The 21400-nt window shown below is 61.6% G+C and overlaps 1 protein-coding gene across 3 annotated transcripts in view; it reads left to right on the top strand.

The window, feature by feature from the left end:
* The window catches only part of LOC103680736 (collagen alpha-1(XVIII) chain), a 97976-nt gene that overhangs the window by 53834 nt on the left and 22742 nt on the right, over positions 1–21400 (top strand). For 2 of the 3 annotated variants that reach the window (XM_040621793.1, XM_040621794.1), the window contains exons 3-15: positions 3421–3965; positions 11239–11325; positions 12277–12336; positions 14301–14430; positions 16411–16481; positions 16771–16881; positions 17216–17242; positions 18375–18437; positions 18544–18630; positions 18986–19039; positions 19179–19337; positions 20111–20173; positions 20961–20987. In XM_040621793.1, the coding sequence (XP_040477727.1) occupies positions 3421–3965; positions 11239–11325; positions 12277–12336; positions 14301–14430; positions 16411–16481; positions 16771–16881; positions 17216–17242; positions 18375–18437; positions 18544–18630; positions 18986–19039; positions 19179–19337; positions 20111–20173; positions 20961–20987 (1484 nt within the window). Of the gene's footprint in view, positions 1–3212; positions 3326–3420; positions 3966–11238; positions 11326–12276; positions 12337–14300; positions 14431–16410; positions 16482–16770; positions 16882–17215; positions 17243–18374; positions 18438–18543; positions 18631–18985; positions 19040–19178; positions 19338–20110; positions 20174–20960; positions 20988–21400 lie in introns of those variants that run through there. The other variant, XM_040621795.1, reaches the window with a different exon arrangement.

Below are 21400 nucleotides of genomic sequence, written 5' to 3'. Positions count from 1 at the left end.
AATATCCACAAAATAACTTGGTGGGATTTGACTGGAACTGCACTGAATCTACAGACCAAGGTAGGAAGAACTGACATTTTGACAATATTGAGTCTTTCTATCCATGAACATGGACTATCCCTGCATTTATTTAGTCCTTTGATTTATTTCAGCAGAGTTTTGCAGTTTTCCTCATATAGATATTGTACATGTATTCGTTATATTTATACCTAAATAATTAGTTTGTGGGAACGCTAATGTAAATGGTATTGTGTTCTTAATTTCAAATTCTGCTTGTTCGTTACTGGTGTATAGGAAAGTGATTGAATTTTGTGTATTAACCTTGCATCCTACAACCTTGCTATAATGACTTAATTGTTCCAGGAGGTTTTTGTTTTGTTTTGTTTTTGTCAATTCTTTTGTATTTGCTACATAGATGATCATGTCATCTACAAATAGTTTTATCTTTTTCTTCCCAATCTGTGTACTTTTATTTCCTGTTCTTGCCTTATTGCATTAGTGAGAACCTCTAGCATGGATGCTGAAAAGGAGTGATGAGAAAGACATCCTTACCTCGTACCTGATCTTAGCGTGAAGGCTTCACGTTTCTCACCACTAAGTGTGATATGAGTTGTAGGGGTGTTTTGTTCCTTCATCAAATGGAGGAAATTCTGTTTTATTCCTAGTTTACTGAGAGTTTTTACCATGAATGAGTGTTGGATTTTGTCGAATGCTTTTTCATCATCTATTGATATGATTTCGTTATTCTTTTTGGTTAGTGTGTTGACGAGATGGAATCCATTAATTGAGTTTTGAATATTGAACTAGCCTTACGTACCTAGGATAAATTCCACTTGGTCATGGCTGGCCTGTTTGGTGAAAGGGAAACTGACTTCAGCTAGGCAAGTCCCCTGATTCCTTAATCCAAGGTGAGTGTGGACCAACAAGTGTGGACAACAAAGATGTCACCCGCTATGTTCCCATGAAGGTATTTTTCTAAACTCTCAGAGCATGGCATGGGCATTTGCTTTTTGGAGAGATCTTGATTTCCTGCCCATGACAGCTGGGCCAGTGTCTCTAGTGCAGCAGCTGCCAGAAGGTCTACAGGGAGGTGACCCCATCCTCCACTCGGTGCCTGTAACTGGAGAATGGACCGGTGATTTTAGGACCATGGCATTTGGAGGCTTACTCCCAATGGGAACCATGAGAAATATCATGGAGAGGAAGGGGCTGCCTGTGCTTCACTGGGGTCCCTGGGCCTGCCCTTGGACCATGCTGTTGTCTTTCAGCCCAGGACATCAATGGCTGCTGCCTCTTGCATTCTAAATTAATCTGGAAAACTTCTAGCTGCCTGGGAGGAAGGGCAGTGGTGGGCATATCCATGTTTCACTTTGGGGAAAGCTAAGTCAGGACAGCAGGGCCACTGACATGGAGGTGAGAGTCCGGTTTTCTAATCTTAGAGCATCTCCCTAGGTGTACTCTCAGGCCCTGGGAACTTCTGATATGAAGGGACCGTCATAGCAGCTACTGTCTTGGTGGACACGTAGCAGTGTCTGTCTTTGAGCATCAGGTAACCACCATCTTCCCAGAGCTTACATCTTCTAGGTCCCTCTGCTCCCTAGCACTGAGGCCAGGCTATTGTTGCAACGAGGCCGCTGTCGGCACTGCACTTGGCTGCTCCCCACTTCCCATCTGCATGAGGGTCTTACCTGCAAGGGATGGGGGAGCCCTGGCTTGCTGGTGGTGCTGCCTACAGGGTGGGAAGTCAGGGCCATGCAGAGCTGAGATGCCCACCGCTGCCCCAAGGGAACCAGCCCTGGGGGGTACCCGAAGTGCCTGTCCTCGTGTGGGTGGCTTCTGTCTCTCCTCCGTTTTCATTTTTTGTTCTCAAAGAGCTCTTTGAAAGACAAAACTTGCCTTAGGAAGTTGGGGTTTGGCTTCGCTTCCCTCTGCTCTGACCTGGCCTGCTGCTCAGGGCCAGACCCCAGGTACTCCCCCTTCCCCCCCACATTCACACTCACTGCCACAGTCTCACACATTCATACACACAGTCACCACCTTGCTCAGGACACCCGCTCGTCGGCAGCCCCTTCCCAGAAGAGCGTCTCCTCCCATGTAATTCTCACCTTGGAGATAGATCACAGCCAGACTGCAGGTGGGGGTCTTGAGAGAAGAGGCTTTGGGTTGGGGCCTTTGGCTGGACTGTGGCCCCAAAGTCCCGGCTCCAGCTTGTAAACTGGGTGTCCACACAGGAAATCACCAAGTACCGGTCTGTCCTTGACTTGGTGGTTGCCCCATCCTGTGTCCAGTAGCGACTGCACTCCCTGGACAGAGAGGTAGACCCTGCCCTCTGCCCCAGCAGCTGACCCTCCTGGCCAAGATCGTAAGGCTGCCGGTGGCCCCCGCGTGCCCGGGAAGCGCTCTCCTCCGTGCTACACCCGAGGCAGGTCCCGTGCGTGGTCAAGTCAGGCCCTGCTGGGGCCCAGGACCAGCGTCATGGAGAGCAGGGCCTGTGTCCCTCCCACAGCAGCCTCTGGTCCCACCTGGAAGGACAAGAGATGAGATAGAACACGGGGCACCATGGCTGTGTCCCCGGCCTAGACTCGAGCCACCTCCAGCTGGTGGGAGGACACGGGGGAGGAGGGCAGACGGGGGCTCCTGAGAGACTGAACCAGTGGGGCTGGGACTCCAAGGGGTGTTGGAGAGGAAGGTGGGGCCACCCAGTGTGAGCATCGGTCGGTGAAGGAACCGGGGTCTGTCCTCTGCCACTGCAGGTCAGGGTGGCTGTGGCGGCCCAGCGTGGACACGGTGGGAGGGGGCCCCGAGGAAGCCCCCGACAACGCGGGGGCACTTGGGTGGGATTGGCTGTATTACGAGTGTGAGCGCAGGCCCGAACCCCAAGGACGGGCTCAAACTAAGACGGATCCTCCAAGGAACAGCCCCCCCTTTTCTGTTTTTCTACCCCCGGGGGCTTAGTCTCCAGGCGGGTTGGTAATGTAGATGAAAGTGCAGGGAACTGTGGGCTGGACGGGTTTCTCTCTTTTGTAACGGATGCCGTTCAGGCCAGCGCTCCGGGGCTGGGGCTGGAGCCCAGTTCCTGGTGGCTGAGGGTGGGGATGTGGGTCATAGGGTGAGGGTGCGGGGCCCAGCCCCCACGGCAGGCTGCTGGCCCCGTTGGGGACGCCGTGCTCGGCCACATCCTTGCTCACTCTATCCCCCTGGTTGGGACGGTTCCTGTTGCGTCCCCCTGGGGCCCGTGAGCCCATGGAGGGAGCGGAGCAGTGGCTTGTGGCCACAACTCCTGGCCCTGTGAGGGGCCTGGAGAAACGGGGCAGGTGCCAGGCAGGTGGGGAGCCGCTCGTGACTCAGTGTCCCCCTGGCACCCTGACTGCTTTGTCCCCCCCAAGCACACCCTCACCGGGTTCTTTCTCCTCTTTGCAGAAAGCCTGGGCACGGAGGTGGGGCTCCTGCAGCTGCTTGGAGAGCCCCCGCCCCAGCAGGTTACTCAGGTGGACGACCCCGACGTCGGACCAGCCTTCGTCTTTGGCCCGGATGCCAACAGCGGCCAGGTGGCCCGGTACCACTTCCCCAGCCCGTTCTTTCGTGACTTCTCGCTGCACTTCCACGTCCGGCCTGCCACCGAGGACGCGGGGGTGTTGTTTGCCATCACGGACGCGGCCCAGGCAGTGGTCTCCGTGGGCGTGAAGTTGTCGGGCGTGCGTGATGGGCACCAGCACATCCAGCTCCTGTACACTGAGCCCGGGGCCACGCGGACCCACACAGCCGCCAGTTTCCGCCTGCCCGCCTTCACCGGCCAGTGGACGCGCTTTGCACTCAGCGTGGACGGTGCGACTGTGGCACTGTTTGTGGACTGCGATTTGTTCCAGAGGGTGCCCTTGGCGCGCTCCCCGCGGGGCCTGGAGCTGGAGCCCGGCGCTGGCCTCTTCGTGGCCCAGGCCGGAGGAGCAGATCCTGATAAGTTCCAGGTAACCTGATGGCCACTGTGCTCTGGGGACTGGCCCTGGGGGTGGGGGTCCATCCGGCCGCTGGGGACAAGGACAACAGCAGTGTCCTGCCTTGTGCCGCCGTCCCCTGGGAGAGGACCGCCCTCTGGGCAGAGCCGTCAGCCCCACTGGAGGGCAGCTCTGGGGGTCCTGGCTCCGTCGGGCTCCCGTATGCCACCTACTGCCCTAGTGTTCTAGCCCCTTGACCCTCCCAGCCCAGGAGGCCCTGTGGGACCACCTTCCTACCTGGACCCCCATCCCTGCCATGGCAGGAGCCCCCACTGTGTGTATGGTGCCTGCAGTGACCCCAGGGCCCCCCTGGCTGAGCAGGGTCGTGTCCCGGCCCACATGACTCGTGCACAATGAGAACCGGGGGCTTTCAAGACGGTAACAGCAGCTCCTACGTAGCCCCGAGCCTGGGCGCCGCCCCGTGAAGGCCGCGCTCCTGCTGGGCTGGGCTGGGGGTTCCCATCACCCACCCACGTCAGCCCTGCTGATTATCCTCATTTTCACCAACCGCGCAGCCCCGGCTCTGCTCAGCCTCAGGGCAGCAAGGGCAGAAGGGCCCCAGGGACCCTGGTCTCAGGGAAGCCCCCCTCGCCTCACGCCTGGCCTTGGCCTTCCCGGAACCTGGGTGGGCTCTTTCTCCTGGGCCCTGGCCTCCCACCCTCGCGGGTGCTGATTCCCGAGCCCCAGCCCTGACCCTGGAGCCGCGGCAGCTGGGACGCCCCTGCGCCCTGGTCACACAGGGTCCCTGTGTGAGCCCAAGGGGGCGGTGTCCCCGGGACAGAAAGTTAATTATTGCCCAGACAAAGGCCGCCTGATGGACGTTGTTCTAAGCCCTGGTGACTCGGGGGCTGACAGCTGACCTTTCACCTCCAGCAGGAACTTTAACCCCTGGCGTCTGGGAGCCAGCAGGACTTTGATACCAAACTGGGCCCCTTTGTGTTTTCGTTTTGATCCTCCAACATGATTAACTGGAAGGGGTCAGACAGAGCTGTCCCGTCGAGGGAGGGGCTGTGTCCACGGCTGGCGTCCCAGATGTTCCCCTCGTCTTGTTTTCTTTTTTGCTTTTTTTTTCTTTAAAAAGGTTTATTTGAGAGAGAGAGAGCACAAGCGGGGGGAGCAGCAGGCAGAGGGGGAGGGAGAAGCAGGCTCCCCGTTGAGCAGGGAGCCCAATGCGGGGACTCGATCCCAGGACCCTGACCTGAGCCACAGGCAGACGCGTCACCACCTGGGCCTCCCGGGCGCCCGCTCCCCACGTCTGTAACATTCTGCAGACAGGCTGCATGTGTGCGGGTGGGGACGGGGTCGCCTGTGTCATGGCGTGCTGGAGGTCACCACCGCCGTGGACGAGGACGCCCAGCGCCTCCTCCCTGGGCCTTGTCATGGTTCTGTGTCACGTACGCAGAACACAGTCACCTGTCAAAACAGGCAACGGTGTCTGGGTGTTTTAATGTGCATGTCTTGGTGGTTAGTGTAGACAGATTTTCGTTTTTTCACATGATTTTTGGCTGTTTGAATTTCTTCTTTTATGACTAGCCTGTTTATGTTCTTTGCATTTTTGTTTTGATGGGTTCAATTATTTCTTATTGATTTATACAAGCTCTTTATATATGAAAGGACCTGCTCCTTTGTTTTGCCCACTGTAAATTTTATCTCCAAATTGCCTTTTGCCTTTTTATGGTGTCACTTTCTACCTTAAACCATTGACATATTTGAAGTATTCCTGTGGAAGACGCCCGCGGAGGGTACAATGGCGGCCAAGCCTCTGAAGGTAGGGAAGACAGGAACGGGGCGAGGTGTCGGCTCCCCCGTTGGTGCTGGGCTGCGGGCCGCCTGCCCTGGGTGGCTGCTTGACTTCAGCTGCCTTCACTGGGGCCACGTCCACCTGAGCCGAGAGTGGTCTGGCTCCTGGCGTCCCCGCAGACTGGAGGCTTCAGGAATTTTCTGTGTGGGTGTTTGACCAGAGTCCAGCTGGCGGAGCGGAGAGGCTGGGAGGACAGAAGACAGATCAGTTTAGCGCAGGCCTTTCCAGACTTTCTGAATTGAGGTTCCCGGGGAAGAGTCACTCCCGTCACGTGATCTGTAAGAGTTGGCAGAAGTGAGCGCGGGGCTGGGGCTGCCGGGAGGAGGCTGGGCGTCCCCTCCCGCCCCGCCCGAGTGGGGCGCCCCGCCCCACGGCCCCACGCCAGGCGGCCCCACAGAGCCGTGATTGTCTCTGGTCACCAACACTGGTCTCTGCAGCTTTATTCCTCCCGAGTCACGTGTGGGGACAAGTGTCTCCTGGGAAGTGACGTGCTCCGGCCGGTCATTGCAGCGCTTTGCTGAAAGTGCCCTTCCCAGCTCTTGCTCAGTGGTCCTGTGCCTTTCTAACGTTCTTAACCCTTTCTAAGGCTCTTAGGCCACGTGTCCCTTGATGGACTCCCTCTGCGGAGGAGCCCCGGCCCGCTCTCCGTGGGCTTGCGTCTGTGTAGACCCTTCCTCGCGGCCTCGGGCTTCTCTGGCGGTTCTCTGCCGCTGGTGGCGGCTTCTGCACACAGAGCGCCCACAGATACCCCAGTGCCAGACGGGGCGGGACGCGGCCCTGCCCTCCCGAAGGCTGGCCCCGGCGCTGGCACCTCGCGCCCACCGGTCACTTCCTCTGTCCAATGGCGAACCCGCGGCAGGCGGTGACTCTCCTCAGCCCACGGCCGAGTGGGCCACGTTATAGAAGAAACCCGCGCCCGGTCCACCGAAGCCGGGAGGTTGTCCTCCAGCCCCGGGCAGGCGGGATGCCGGGGACCGCGCGGATCAGCCCGGGGACGCGGGGTTGGGGTGCCCAGACCCGCCGCTCCGGACCAAGGCAGAACCGGGGCGCCGCGGTCACGCCCACCCCCCCCCCAACACCAGCTAGGACAAGCGCTTCCGTCCCTTTTACTCACCTGAAGTGACGACGCACAGCGGGGGGAGGGCCGAGGCACGAGGCCACGGCATTCCTGCCATTTCCTGCCTTCGCCGAGGGAGAGACAGGCCCAGTTGTCTCTGATGGAATGACTTGCCCGGACGTGACCCCGCGAGAAGGAGCCGCGAGGAAGCCAGATGCTCTCATGCCAACACTCAAGGCTTGACGCAAGCTGGTGGTCAGAAGCCACTGGCGCAAGGAGCGCGAGGCCACGGGGTGGGGGGGCCACCCAGCTGCAGCTGCGGTGGGTGACAAGGGACCAGGCCGACCTGGGGGTGGGCCAGCAGAGGACGGAGCAGCTGAGTGGAGGCAGGGGTGGTCAGGCCCGGGAGCGCCGCGTGCCGCGCCCCCCATGCAGCCGCACTCAGCCCCACCCACAGCCAGGACACGGCCCTTCCTGGGTCAGAGCCCACCCCAGACAGTCCTGCGGCCCCGGGAGTGGGGGTCCCGGGGAGGCACCCACACCAGTGACCTCAGACTCTCTTGCAAAGCACAGAGTTCTCATTGTCTCCACAACTACGCCCTGCAGCCCACAGCATGGTCGCGCAGGACGTGTTTAAATGGCCTTTGCTAACACAGGGCGACGTCTCCAGATCTTGCGTTTGCTTCGGAGTCTGTCCAGTATTTGTAGTGGGTCCTGTGACTTTTGCTCGGCTGACGTCTTCCCCACTAAATGTGTCCCTGGGGGACTGCGGCATCCCGAGCCAGTGCGCCTGGCTCTCCCTCTGCGCGGGTAACTTGGGGAGAACCTCAGGTCCCGCGCTGGTGCTAAGCCTGGTCTATCGGAAGCTCAGAGCCTCCAAGGGCGGGGTCTGTGGGGACCGTCATGGCAGGGTGTCTGGCCCCCTGACCCCACCTGCCAGAAGTGCCCATGCCCTCCCTCCATCGCTGCCACCCCCAGGGGCACCCGTGCTGCCCCGTGGAAAGCTCGACCTTCTAGAATTTAACATCTGCCCTGTGCTGTCCCTGCGTTTTCAAACATGGTGACCCATGTCACCTGGGCCACCCTGTCCCTCCTTCAACAGGGAGCACGATGCTGCTGCTGACCCCTGAGCTGACCCCTGCATTTGTAAGTCCAGGATGGCCTATGTTTCCTGTGGACGATGGTGCCCCCAGGAACCTGGACAGTGAAGGGCGCCTGTGTGTGTGTCCCCTGCCCCTGGTCTGCACGCACATGCTCATGGACCCACACTGCTCACATGCACACACACATGTGCTCTCATTCACACATACATGCTCTCACTGCACACAGGTCATACTTGTCCACACGCACGCACGTGCACACACATGCTGACACGGGCACACGCGCACACGTGCACTCATCCACACACTCTCACCACATGCACACATGCAGTCACCGCACATGTGTGCTCACATGCACACTGGCGCACTTGTCCACATGCACACGTGTGCACACACATGCTGACACACGTGCTCTCACTGCATGCACACATGCACTCACATGCACACAGGTGCATACTTGTTCACATGCACACGCGTGCCCACAGGCACACACGTGCTGGATACGTCCACGGGCTGTGTGCTGGCCCTACCTAGGTTATTCTCTCACTGCATGCACATGTGAACACGTTTGCACATAATGCATCCACACATGGCTCTCAGACACGTGCTCACACACTTCTCCCACACAGCTTGGCTGCCCCCATGGTGCTTGTGGCATCCCAGAATTTGAAGGAAGGTCACTAGTTTCTCAAATATACCAACTGCTGCCCGCAGCCGACTCCCCCCACCAGGGCGTGGACTGTCTCCCCGTCATCCTGGAGCCCCAGCCCCGGCAGGGCCTGTCTGCAGCCAGTCCCCATGCTGCCTCTCCCCTCCCCGCTGCGGCTCACGGGCGCTCGGGGCCCGAGCCCCCAGAGGAGCTGTCAGCACGAGTCCCAGGCGGTCAGCCAGGCCCTCCCTAAGTCCCACTGATGGCTCTGTGGTGGGCTCCCCGGCGACCACTGTGAGGAGGGCTGGGCCCCACTCTGACCGTGCACTTTGTGGGGCTGCTTCAGGGCAGCATTGCTCCCGGGGCCGGTGCAGGAGGAGGCAGGGAGCGGTGAGGCTGGCTCTGGATCTGAGAGGAGGGGCCTGCTGGGCTCAGGGTCACACACAGGCCACCGCTGGTCTGGTTGAAACATCGGGGCCGATTCTCTGGCCACTGGAGACAGGGCTGTCCATGCCTGGTCGCTTTTTTCCTTAAAGAGATGGAGTTCTCAGCTGCACGCTTCCAGAAGCCTGCCACCGCCACCCCCTGCAATGTGGCCACCCACCAGCGCAGAGACAGGCCCACGGATGGCCACCCTGCCCCCGCCCCTGACTCCCCCAGCCCCACGGTCTGGCCGCTGTCTGTCAGCTTCCCTTGGAGTGCCACGACGCCTGGACATCACCCGGCTGCCCGGAAGAGACTTCTGGAACCGATGACCATCCTGGGTCCGAAGGAGAACCAGTGCAGCTTCCTCCTGGAGCCACGGTCCACGGTGTGGACCACGGAGCCACAGGCAATTCCTGCCTCTGATCTGGAACACACTGTGGTTAGGTGGGGACAACAGTGACGGCGAGGTACGTGGTCCCGCCCGTGGCCACCATCTTCCCCCCTTCAGAAGTCAGCCCAGCGACCGGAAGTGACCGTGTGCAGCTTGGCGCAGCCCCACCCCAGCTTATGAGCCGGCGGCCACTTTGGCAACCCCAGCTGTGCCAGCTGCCCGTGAGGCCGGCCCTGTGTGCGCACCTGCGAGGGACGAGGCTGCTCGTGCCGCGCAGAGTGGAGATCGTTCACCTGCGTTTGACTGCTTCCCGCCTGTGTCCTCAGCCACCTCCTTCCCCTGCAAGTTGGGGCACTGGCCCGGCTGCAAGTGCGTTGGGAAAATGAGGACCTCATGGTCATTGTGGGGTGCCAAGCACCTTCCTCCCCTTGAGTCCCGCCTGGGTCCAGCCATTCTCCTTGGCCTCACAGGAGCAGGGGTATGTGGCTGAACGAGCATGCGTGTGCAAATCACACACATGTAAGCACAGACAGATGCTGTGTATAACACACATATCCGTGTGCATGTGTGACACACACAGAGGGAGACAGGATGTGGCTCCACAGGCCTCACTGTCAGCAGCTGGGGGGTGGAGAGGGCATATAGAGTCAGGCAGAACTGGCCGCTGAAGTGTGAACCGTCCTGGGTAGGGATCCAGGAGTGCTTCCTGGAGGAGGCAGCCTTGGGAAGCAAGTAGAGCGCTCAGGCAGGGCTCAGCTGGGTCATGGTGGGGTGTTGCTGGTTGGTTGTCACATGCTCTTGTTGGTGGGGAGCAGGAAGGGCATGGGGTCGAGGGTCAGCTGATGCAGGGAGTCTGAAGGTCATTTGAAAGAATAAGCAGAATAACGTAGGTGGGGCCACCATGCGGCCTGCCGACACATCCGACCGCCGGCGAGAAGGGCTCCTGCATGCGGACGTGGCTGGGGATGTCAGGCGGTTCCCGCGACACGTGAAGGTTACACGGATGACATTCCGGTGTGCGTAGCGCTGGGCACCGCCACGCTCAGCCCTTCGTGTCCTGCTGGGGTCGACCCCAGCACGACGCACCGCAGTCGGGACGGACACCTGAGTGTTCACCAGCCGGCCCCTGACCCAGGCCTTTCGATCACCGGGGTGGTTCAGACGCGCCTCTCGGACTGACCCAGGCAGCTTCTATTTGGGAGAAGTGCACCGGCGTACGTCCCCGGGGTTGGCATGTTGAGGAACAAAGAAAACACTAGACAACACACGTGTAGACACTCACCGTTTCCAGGCAGGGAAACCTTGCAGCAAGTGTCACAAGACGCCTGGTGGCCCCGTGGCCTGACGGCAAGGGCTCAGCCTGGAAGGCGCGTCCCCGGGGATCACCCCTCTGACCCCACCTGGGCAGTCCGAGCCGCCTGCCGCAGGAGCCCCACACCCGCGCCCTGGGGCACACCTGCTGGTTTTCAGTCATGGACTCCAGGGGTCCCCAAAGTAGCCGGGGCCACACGCAGCTCCCCCTCCCCCGTCACCACTCCCTTGGTTTGGGGGAGATGCGTGTACTGGTGAGCCCTGGGGCCCGTGGTGCCTGCTTCACGCAGCAATCTCCGGGAGCACGCCTGCGTTCCACGTCCCGCCAGGTGCTTTGGGAGCCCCCCTGAGCTCGCTCCATTCTCTGAGACGGCTTCATCCTGGACCTTCTTGCTCTGCTCCATGTCCCCACTGAGTCAGCCTCGGGGCACTGGGCTCCGCGCTGGGTGCCGGCCTGTCTGCACTACCTGCCTCGGGACCCACGGGGACCCCTCTCTTCCTCTGTCTTTAGGGGATGATCGCGGAGCTGAGGGTGCATGGGGACCCCCAGGTGAGCCCCATGCACTGTCTGGAGGAGGACGATGAGGACAGCGGCGGGGTGAGTGAAGGGGCTCCCTCCCCACCCCACCCACTCCTACCCGAGGGCAGAGGGCCCAGGGCACGTAGTTACCAGGAACCCCAAAGTGGTGGGATTGGAAAGGTCTCCTTTGAAAGATGCCATCTGGGTACCAAGAACCTGGGACCACATTTTCACTTACCCATAACATCAGAAAGAGCCTTCCCTGCCTAGAACTTTCTGCTTGAAAACTCATACCAAATACAGAGTGAGCGTTAAAACGATCCCTAGAAGAGCCAGTTGGGTGCTATGGGCGCTAGCAGTCCCTGTGGCCAGATGCACGTGTGTGCATGTGTCTGAAAACGTGCACGCATTTGAAAGCATGTGTGCACGTGTGTGCATGTGTGAAAGTGTGTGTGCAAGCATGTGTGCATGTGTGAGAAAGCTTTGTGCATGTGTGAGAAACCATTGTACACATGTGTGAAAGCACTGTGCATGTGTGTGAATGCATGTGTGCAAGCATGTGTGCACGTGTGTGCATGCATGGGTCTAAAGAAGATAATCCAATTCTCGGATTATGAGGGACAAAGCGGGGAAAGCTGGTGTTCCTGGGAAGAATCCGGAGCTGAAAATGCCCGCAGTGACCCCATGGCCATGAACAGAGCGAGGGCATCAGCCGTGTGTGTGATCAGCGCAGGGATGAAAGGACAGGTCCCATGTCCCGCGGCTGCAGGCCACTCTGTTCAGCACCTTCAGGCCGTCCACACGTGGCCTTCGTGCTGACAGGTCCGTGCCCGGAGCCCCCTCTGCAGGGCCTCCGTCCTCTGGCTGTTTCCCAGCGCAGTGTCCCAGGAACAGGACGACCAGTCAGAAGAGAGGAACGTTTTCTTCCCGGTTCTGTGTGGGTCTGACGGGCGTGCCCCCCGGCGGCCAGGCTGTCCCCACGGGGATGCCGTTTGGTCACTGGCTCCCTCCTTTCCTGCGTGCCCTCAGGTGTCCGGAGACTTCGGGAGCGGGCTAGAGGAGACCCAGGAGCCTCTCAGGGAGCCGCCGGTGAGTGCTGTGAAGCGGAGGCTGCCGTCCCGGGGTTCTGGTGGGGACCGTCTGCCCGGGACCCCACCCAGCAGTGTGGCCGTGCGAGCACATGCGCGGGAGACTTGCTTGGGCTCCCTGGGACCTGAGGACACACTCCCAGATGGACACGGGAACGCTGGGACTCAGCTGGCCCCTCCAGGAGATATGCCTTCTTATCTCTGTCACGAGGGATTTAAAATTCAGTTTCTGATTCTAAACCCTCCTTGGGTCTGTGGGGTGACCTCAATGTTCTGTTTACGCCTCTGCGTTAACTTGTAGGGGCCACAAAGTGCTAGTGGGTTCATAGCTCAGATGAGATGGGAACGTAGGCGGGCGTTACGGGGAGGAAAGTTCTGGAGGCCGAGTCAGAGCTCACCCAGCTTCCACCACCTGAATATCGTGCAGTAGGGAAAAGGTGGCCTTTTTTTCCATTTGCACAAACATGTTGCCTCTGCCCTTACCATCAGCCCGCCTCCCGTTGCCCCGTCCCAGGGCTTGCGCACCGAGGGCCCAGGACAGTCAGGGTGCTGAGCTCCACCCACACAGGGGGCTCTGGGGACCCCTTGGCCTTGCACTGGTCGGAGCAGCACGGGAAGGGCGCCCGGCAGGTCCCCTGGACGCGGCATCCGTGTGTGGTGCCCGTGACGGCCCCTGCCCGCGTCAGACAGCCTGTGGGTTCCTCACAGATGCAGCTTGGATTTAGTCACTTGCCGCTTCACCCACCGAGCTCCCGTCTCCCCAGGGCTCCCTGGTGCAAACCAGAGCATTGAGAATGCAGAGCCCCCATGGAAATGGGGGGTCCGAGCTCTGCCAGGGCCGCGGCGTGAAGTGCCATGGCTTTGTGGCCTCTCTTAGTGGGTGAGAGGAGTCGAGGACCCAGAACCGGTCACACGCTTTCATCCTCCGCCCCATGCCCTGCAGGGCTCGAGCAGGAACCCAGCTCTTGGGAGCCAGGCTCCTGTTTGGGAAGTCCGGCCGCCGACCCGCTGGTGGTAGCTTCCTGGAACGCCGAGGACTGGGGGATAGGCAGGCCAGCCCAGGGCACACGTGGCCTCCGAGTGCTGCTTGCCTGCTCTCCACGGCCAGGCCTGGCCCTCCGTGCCATCCTTCTCAGAGGCTCTGGGATGTCGGTGGCCAGCTGGGGGCTCGGGGGTCCCAGGACACCTTCCACTGCATCAGTGGGGCCGTGGCTGCAGGGGGAGGCGTGGTGTCCAGCTCCAGCCCCTGCTTGCCCTCAGACAGGCCCTCAGCCTGGCCTCACGGGAATGACCGTCACCGAGGGCCTTGACCCGCACAGTGTCCCAGAGAACTCGTGCCTAACGGGGGTCTGGCAGTGGCAGGAAGCGTCCTGACTACGTATTTGAACATCTGTGTGCGGGTTCCCACATCCTGGAGGCTCCGGTGGGCCTGGGGGAACCAGGAAGACGGGGTTTCAGAGCAGAGCTGGCCTGGTCGCCTCAAGGGGGGATGTCAGTCACCCGGCCCTGGCCGTGAAGTGCCCGGTCGTGGCCCCTGCTGAGGACAAGTCGCGGCCACGTGCCATCTTGCGGTGAAATGCCAGAGGTCCCGCCCTCCACAGGCATCTGAGGCCCCTCACCAGGCGGGTCCCTGACCTCGGGGAGGAGCTGGGCCCTCGAGTGTCACCGAGGGGCTGTCCCGGGGCCTGAGCGGGCACATGCCTCCCTGGCACACAGGAAGACCTCCAGCTAGGGGCGTTGGGGGAACCCCGTCCTGACGGGCTGTTCAGGAGGAGACAGCTATGGGGAGCCCTGGAGCGTCTCCCTAAGATGAAGCCCCTGGTGTTTCGTTCTCGTCTTTCTGTGAGAATCTGTGAAGATCCTATCTCACAAACCACGTAACCTGACAGATTTATTGATACGCGTCCGCAGGACATCCACGTTTGCCAGATAACGGAGCTGTTTCTCCCGCTCTCACCTTGCCAGGGTCCGTCCCCCAAACCCAGCCTCCCCGAGGCTCCCCCGGTCACTTCTCCGCCCTTGGCTGCAGGCAGGGATGTGCAAGATTCCAGAACTGAAGAAATTGAGGAAGAAACCACGGTGTCTTCGTTGGGAGGTAAAACTGTTCGGTGGCGTGCGTGGGTGGCGAGGGGCTCCCAACCGCCGCGGACACATGCCCAGCAGGGGAGGGGGCAGCGCCCGCCTGGTCCCCTGTGGCTGCAGGAGAGTCAGCGCAGAGCCGCTGCGGGGCCTGGCGTTGTCTTTGTGGTTCAACTCTCGTGTTGCTGTTGCTGGTGGGGTTTGTGGGGCCGTCCCGAGGGTGCTGCGGGCTCGCCAGGACCCGGGAGCTGGCTTCGAAGGGGCACAAATCGTTGGACAGATTGGCCTCTGCCTGGGACCTCCGTGAGCTAAGCCTGCCCCGGGTTGGCATTTGGGGTCAGGGACTTCCCCTGGTGGCTGTGGGGGTCAGCTGGTCGGAGTGGGGGTGGGGCTGCAGGGGGGGCCCCGCCGGAGGCCGGGCTGCGGTGCCGCAGGTGCATAGAGGATGACGTGGCGTCTTTGCGTGTCAGCTATCTGTCACTGTGAGCGGAACACCACGACCGTGGCCGCTCGGGAGGGTGCGGTGCCAGGGCTGCGTCCTCTCCTAGAGGCCCCCACGGAGGACCCGCTTCCTGCTCATTCAGGTTCTTGGCAGAGCTCAGGTCCCTGCAGCTAGGGGCTGGAGGTTCCCCAGGGAGCAGTCGTAGGTTCTAGGGGCCGCCCGGCCACCTGGGCATCTTGAAGCGGCCACGCCAGGCGGCGTCCTCCTCATGCTTCGACTCTCTCGAGCCTCTCCTCCGTCCTCAGCTCTCTGGCCTCCCTCTACAGTTCTGGGGCTCGTGTGACTGCCCGGTTGTTCGTCTCCCTACCCTACCGTAAGTCAGCTCCTCCGTAGCTCAGTGACCCCTCCGGAGTGCTCTCACAGCGCCGCTGGGTCCCTGGTGCCTGGTGTCTGACTGCAAGTCTGCTGGGCTCCGGGGCATCCAGGAGGCTCTGGTGGGGTCAAGGGCTGTGGTCCAGGGCAGTGGCCGGCATCCTACACCGTGGAGTGTAGACATGGCTCCAATTTCTTCTGGATGCGGGACAGGGTCCTGAGGAGCTGTGCCAGTGAGGGAGGCGGGTACAGCCCTGGACAGCATGAGCACCCGTCCCTGGTTAGCTAAAGGGCCTCAGATCCCATGCGGTCCCCGTGGACCCCCCAACACTGCCAGAGCGCTCATTGCCCCCCAACGGGAGAGATTCCTCCCAACCTCCCTCAGCAAACGAGCCTCACTGCCGTGTGAGCCCCGGGTCTTCCAACGGCTTGGCCGTGCTGACCCTGGTGGGTGAAGGTTTGGGGAGCAGCCTTACTGAATCCCCCAAATTACTTGTCGGTCACAAAGGGGAAGGTGCCCATCCTGACCCCTGTCCTGGGATGACCAGGGCGGGCCGGCGGCCAGTATTTTGGACGCCTGTGCTCTGTGGTTTCTTGTCTGTGTTGTCCTGTTGCCCCAAAGCTCTGTGGGAACGTCCACAGCTCCGGGCCCTGCAGAGGCAGGCCAGCGGCTGATTCGGCCAGACTTGGCCCACGGGCAGGACATTTCCTGGGGTCCTGGAACCTCCACCATCAACCACCCCCAGGAGAAGCTACAGAGGACAGTGTTGGGCCAGTGGAGACCCTTGAATCTGAGCTATGTGTTCAGTCACCGTTAAAACAGGACGCAATGTTCTGTGACCATCAGAAAGGGTCCTCGCACTGGGGGACGTGTGGCATTCTTGAGGGAGGGTTGTGACAAACACGGCAAACGTCAGGGGCTCAGCGAGAGGAATGATGTGTGTGCGTGCGTGTGCGTGCACGTGTGTGCGTGCACGTGTGTGCCTGTGCACATGTGTGTGCCTGTGCATGTGTTCATGCGTGTGTGCACGTGTGTGCCTGTGCGTGCGTGTGTCTGGGGACACGGCTGGGCTCCAGGCAGGCTGAGTGCTGGGACCGCAGGCAGCCTGGGGTCGGGTGGCGAGCCCAGAGTGCAACCTGGGCCATGCTCCAGGGTATGACGGCCGCTTCTGCCTCCCCCAGCTCGGACCCTCCCCGGCTTGGATACGGTCACCGCAGAGAGCGTTCGGAGCTTTGGGGACCGCCTAGAAGAGGTGAGGCCCCCTCCCCTGGCCCCAGGACGGTCAGTGCTTCTTGTCCACACATGGGTGACCTGGGTACACTCCTGGGGCTGCACCGTTTCCTCTGCGTTCCTTCTGGGCCCACACCCAGGGGGCACTGGCGGCCCCTCGCGGCACCGGGAGCCTGTGGCTGGCCTGTTGGCGCCGGCACCCGCTGTGTGTCATGGCCACTGTGCATGTGATGCCCCCTGTGAAGCCCAGCCTGGGACTCGGGAGGGTGCAGCACAGGCCCCCCAGCCCGTGCCCTCGCCTCTTCCTCCAGGGTCCTGCAGAGCGGAGCCCCGATGCACGGCCTGTGCCCGGGCCACAGGGCCCCCCTGGCCCCCCAGGGCCGCCAGGGAAGGATGGGGCCCCCGGAACGGACGGCGAGCCGGTGCGTCCACCTTGCCTGGGCCGGGCCGGGGTGCGGGGCTTGGGCAGGAGGGGGCGGGTGGGGTTGATGCGGCAGAGCAGCAGGTCCCGGGACGGAGACCTCGGGACGGCGCACTGCGAGGCTGTGTCCCCCCCACTCTGGGAGGGGGAGGGTGGTCGGCGGTCAGGGAGGCCACAGGCAGGGCCGGCCCGCAGCGCGCCAGGAGGGAGGCTCTCCATCTCCCCCCCAGCTCCTCCGTGGGGCTTGGCGTGCGGGGTGCCGGGTCCGTGTTCAGATCGGGGCGGGGACGCGGGGTGCAACACTCTGTCACTAACGGTTCTCTCGCACGTTCTAGGGGGATCCCGGCGAGGATGGGAGACCGGTAAGTTGGCTCTTCTTCCAGAACCTTAGCGGTCACGTTTGTGTGAGACCCTCAGGCTTCTTACCCTGTGACACTCCGTCAACGCAACTCAGCACAGAGATTCAAAATGAAGCCATTTTGAAAATGCAGCTTAACTTTTGTTGAGAAAATACAAGTCCAACTATTGATAGAAAAATACAAAGTTACACATACGTACTGAGCAGTTCAGGCCAACTACCAGGGCAGAAAGGAAAAGGAAGACATAAAAGGTATAGCTTCCAAATTCTTCGAGGAAAAAACATATGACAGACGACAAGGTCATGGGTCGGGGCAGGGGCAGGGCAGGGAGCGGAGACGTGGGGGCCGCGGGCCGTGCGATCAACCAGCAATCACAACGGACCGGAGCTCCGATCTGTAAACCGTCATTGGGAGAGCTGAAAATGAGCAAACGTTCCCCAGACGCATGTGACACAAGCAGGTCGCCCGTGAAGATTTGGGAAATAACACAGCCAGCACGTGGGTCAGGGGAGGCCGGGAGGGGAGCCACCCTAACCCCAGACACCATCCGTGTGGAAAAGGTTCCTGCTGACGGCAGCCAGCCCTGAGTTCGCCCAGTGGGGGAGTCCCCTGCAGGAACATCGGTCCCCTGCAGGAACAGGACGGCGCCTGAGGAAAGCCAGAGCTCAGCCGGCAGGGACGGACCGAGCAGGGCGTGGGGGGTCCAGGGACCCCTCGCTCTGGTTGAACGTGCCAGAATCTCGAGTCTGACGATCCCTGCGGCCTCATCCAGGTGCAGGCGGACACGCGAGCACGCGGACACCTCCCTCCCCCGCCAGGTGCAGACGTGCAGGCCCTCTGTCCTCGTTGCCCCTGCCACGCACACGCATGAGCAGGGCAGAGCGCTGGTGTCACGGGCAGGCCACGGGGCACACCTGTGCAGATGCACCGAGGCGCTCTGTGTAGGGCCGTCGGTGTGGCGATCCTCAGGCACGTCCCAGGTCGGCGCAGCGTCTGCCTCCAGTCCTACCTGACGGCCTCCGGCNGCTCCACCCGGGCTCGGCTGTGAGCCCCGGCCACATGTCTGCAGCCGCGTGGGTGGCGACGGAACAAAGGTGTCTTCTCCCTGACCAAGCTGCTGGTGTTTGTCTTCCAGGGTGACCCTGGACCGCAGGGCTTCCCCGGGACCCCAGGAGATGTGGGCCCCAAGGGCGAGAAGGTGAGCGTCTAAGCTGTGTGGGCCACGGGCTGTGCACATTACCCTCTCCAACCCGACTGCAGCGGGGGCCACGCACCCTGATGTAACCGGTGTCTTATATCCCCAGGGGGACCCTGGGGTCGGGCCAAGAGGACCCCCAGGACCCCAAGGGCCTCCAGGGCCACCAGGACCCTCCTTCAGACATGACAAGCTGGTGAGTCGCGGCTGTGACTTCTTCCAGCACGGGGCCCACCTGCTGCCCCAGGAGGAGGGACCCCCGTCTCTGGTTTGGCTTCCTCATGCCTCCTTCTTCAGACTCAGACCCGCCTTCCCAAGAGGGTGTTGGGGCCCGGGGGTCGGCCCCTGCCTTCTGGGCCACAGGGCGTGGGGGCCGTGCGCCCTGCCTGCTTGTGGCTTCTTGCTGGAAACCTCCCAACTGTGGGGGCCGTGTGGGCAGTGCTGCAGATGAGCATGGGGGGGTAGCCCCCACCCGCTGACCTCAGGCCAGGGGAGGGCCGGGTGGGCAGGCCTGGGCTCCCAGTGACATGGCTGTGGGCTCTTCCCCTCAGACCTTCATTGACATGGAGGGGTCCGGGTTCGGCGGTGACCTGGAGAGCCTCCGAGTGAGTGTCCCTGGGTCCTGCCGGCTCCGTGTGCGTGTGGCTCCCGAGGGGGCGGTGGTGGTGGCCAAGCGGGGGAGGGGCCGTCCCTCAGCAGGTGCTACCTGACGTGCTGTAACCATCCATGGCTCTCCGTGTATAGGGCCCCAGAGGCTTCCCCGGCCCCCCGGGGCCCCCAGGCGTCCCAGGCCTGCCCGGAGAGCCAGGACGCTTTGGGGTGAACAGCTCAGACGTCCCAGGACCTGCCGGCCTTCCTGGTGTGCCCGGGCGGGACGGGTCCCCTGGACTTCCTGGCACCCCGGTAAGGCCTCCTCACTGCCCCTCGATGTCCTTGTCCCCATCCGGGTTTGGCCTGGAGTGGGGGGTGAACACCAAGCCCCACCCCGTACTGCCCAGCTCCTCGTAGGGAGGCGGCTCCTGTCTCTGGTCCCCAGGGGGAGGGGCCTGAGCAGCTGACCCGCTGTGGGGCTCATGTGACACCATTCGCCTCCGTGGTGTCCAGCGGGTCAGCTGAGCTCCCAGGGGCCATCGCCAGGCGTGATTCTTCTGGGGTCGGGCGGGCCCCTTCCTGCAGGCCCAGGGGCCGTGAGGAGCCCAAGTTTGTGACTCACCATTCGTGGGGTCGTGAGAACCCCGCGGCCCCCTGCTCCTGGCACCGGGGGGCTCGGGGGCCTCGTGGGGCCACACACGGCGCTCTTAGAGTTGGGCCACGTGAACCAGGTGCGCGTTACATGGTTTGCTTGGCAGCACGCTCTGGACGTGTAACTCAGCACACGGGGCGTCCTCCCGTGGCCGGCACGCCGCTCTGTGTGGGTGACCAACCTCTCATCCCCCCTCTCTGATCAACTCAAAAGTAGAGGAAAGGAAAGAAACTTTACAACTGAGCAGAGCGTCTGTGCCCCGTAAGCCGTGGGCAGGGTCTCTGGTGAGCCACAACTCCGGCCCGTCCAGGGAACATTCCAGCGGCCTGGATTCTCCAGAAGTGCACACGCCCAGATAATTGTCCGCTAACCCATAAATCTTTCTCAGCGCCTGAATTCCATCTGGCCCCATACTTGCTTTTCTGTCCCCCAGGGTCCGCCAGGTCCTCCAGGAAAAGATGGAGGACCAGGGAAGACGGGACAGAAAGGCAGCCCCGTAAGTCTGGGAGGGCCGGCCGCAGCGCCATGGGCAGGCGGGGGCGCGGCCCGGTGNCCGCCGCGCACAGGAAATGCCATGAAGGCGGTCACACGGAGGAGGTGGCCTTATTGCAGGGTGCGGCCACCGTCCGCCATCCGCCAAAGCCGTCAGGGTCTGACCGTGGGGGGGGAGGGGTGCAGCGGCGTCTGGAGTTGGCTGAGAACCATGCGAAAATTCAGGACTCTGTGACTAGTGTCTCTTCACGGTGACGAGTGGACTAAGGGATTTTGAGTAATACTGACACTTGATTTGGAAGTTAGCTCAAGTTTTAATTCTGGTTACAGCCGGGGTCTGTGGTTCCTAGGCTGGGGATGCGGGCCATCCCGTGCGATCCTTCCGGGGAGAGCCCGGCTGTACGGGGCTGAACAAGAGCGCGCTGTCCGCGAACCCACAGTGTTCAGGGCCCTCACCGTGGGGACGGCTGGGGTAGAGGGGCTCTCCTCCCGGGGGTGTCGGAGGTCAGTCCCCTGCCGGTCAGTCCCCTGCCAGACTCGGTCCCGCCTGGAACGGGGTGGGGGCGGCAACAGCCCACAGGTGTGGGGGGCCGGGAGGACACGCCCGGAGCTCTAGACGTGCGTCTCCCGGGAGCGGCGCGCGGGCACCAGGCTCCCGCGACAGGACCGGATCAGCATCAGAGACCAGCAGTGGCCTCGTGGGCCCGGATAAAACGAGTGAAACTGTTCGCTTTTCCCTTGCGGGGTGCACATCGTCGGCTTTGAGAGTGACTCTTCTCTCCTCCCTGCAGGGTGAGGTGGGCGCCCCAGGACCTAAGGTACGGACAAGGCAGCCTCGCTGTCGGCTGAGTGGGAGACCGGAAAAAATAAACACAAAATATCAGCCCAGACGGGGTTCCAGAGCACAGACGTTTATATAGGAGCTTTTCAAAGATCGAACGTTATTGGAGGGGCTTTTTTAATGTGACGAAAAGGCAGCAAGATTAAAACCGAGAAAGTAAAATTTAAGCTTCCACTAAAATTAGCCCTCAGGTCAAGTGGGCCAGACTGCGGTGGATCCGGCCTCAGGACGGACCCTGCCCCGAGTCCAGCTGTCCACGGGCTCAGATCCCTACTCCCCTGCCCTGCTCACACGCCGGCTGGCACCTGGCCTGTGGGACCCCGGCGCTGTCAGAGGCGTCCTGGACCCTCAGGCCCCACCCCCAGACGTGCTCTGTGCCCCCGTTTGCCA

Source organism: Ursus maritimus, unplaced genomic scaffold (genome assembly GCF_017311325.1).
Source record: "Ursus maritimus isolate PB19 unplaced genomic scaffold, ASM1731132v1 scaffold_4, whole genome shotgun sequence".
NCBI classification, from domain to species: Eukaryota; Metazoa; Chordata; class Mammalia; order Carnivora; family Ursidae; genus Ursus; species Ursus maritimus.
The sequence above is the reverse complement of the archived record's forward strand: the minus strand, read 5'-3'. Positions and strand labels throughout refer to the sequence as shown.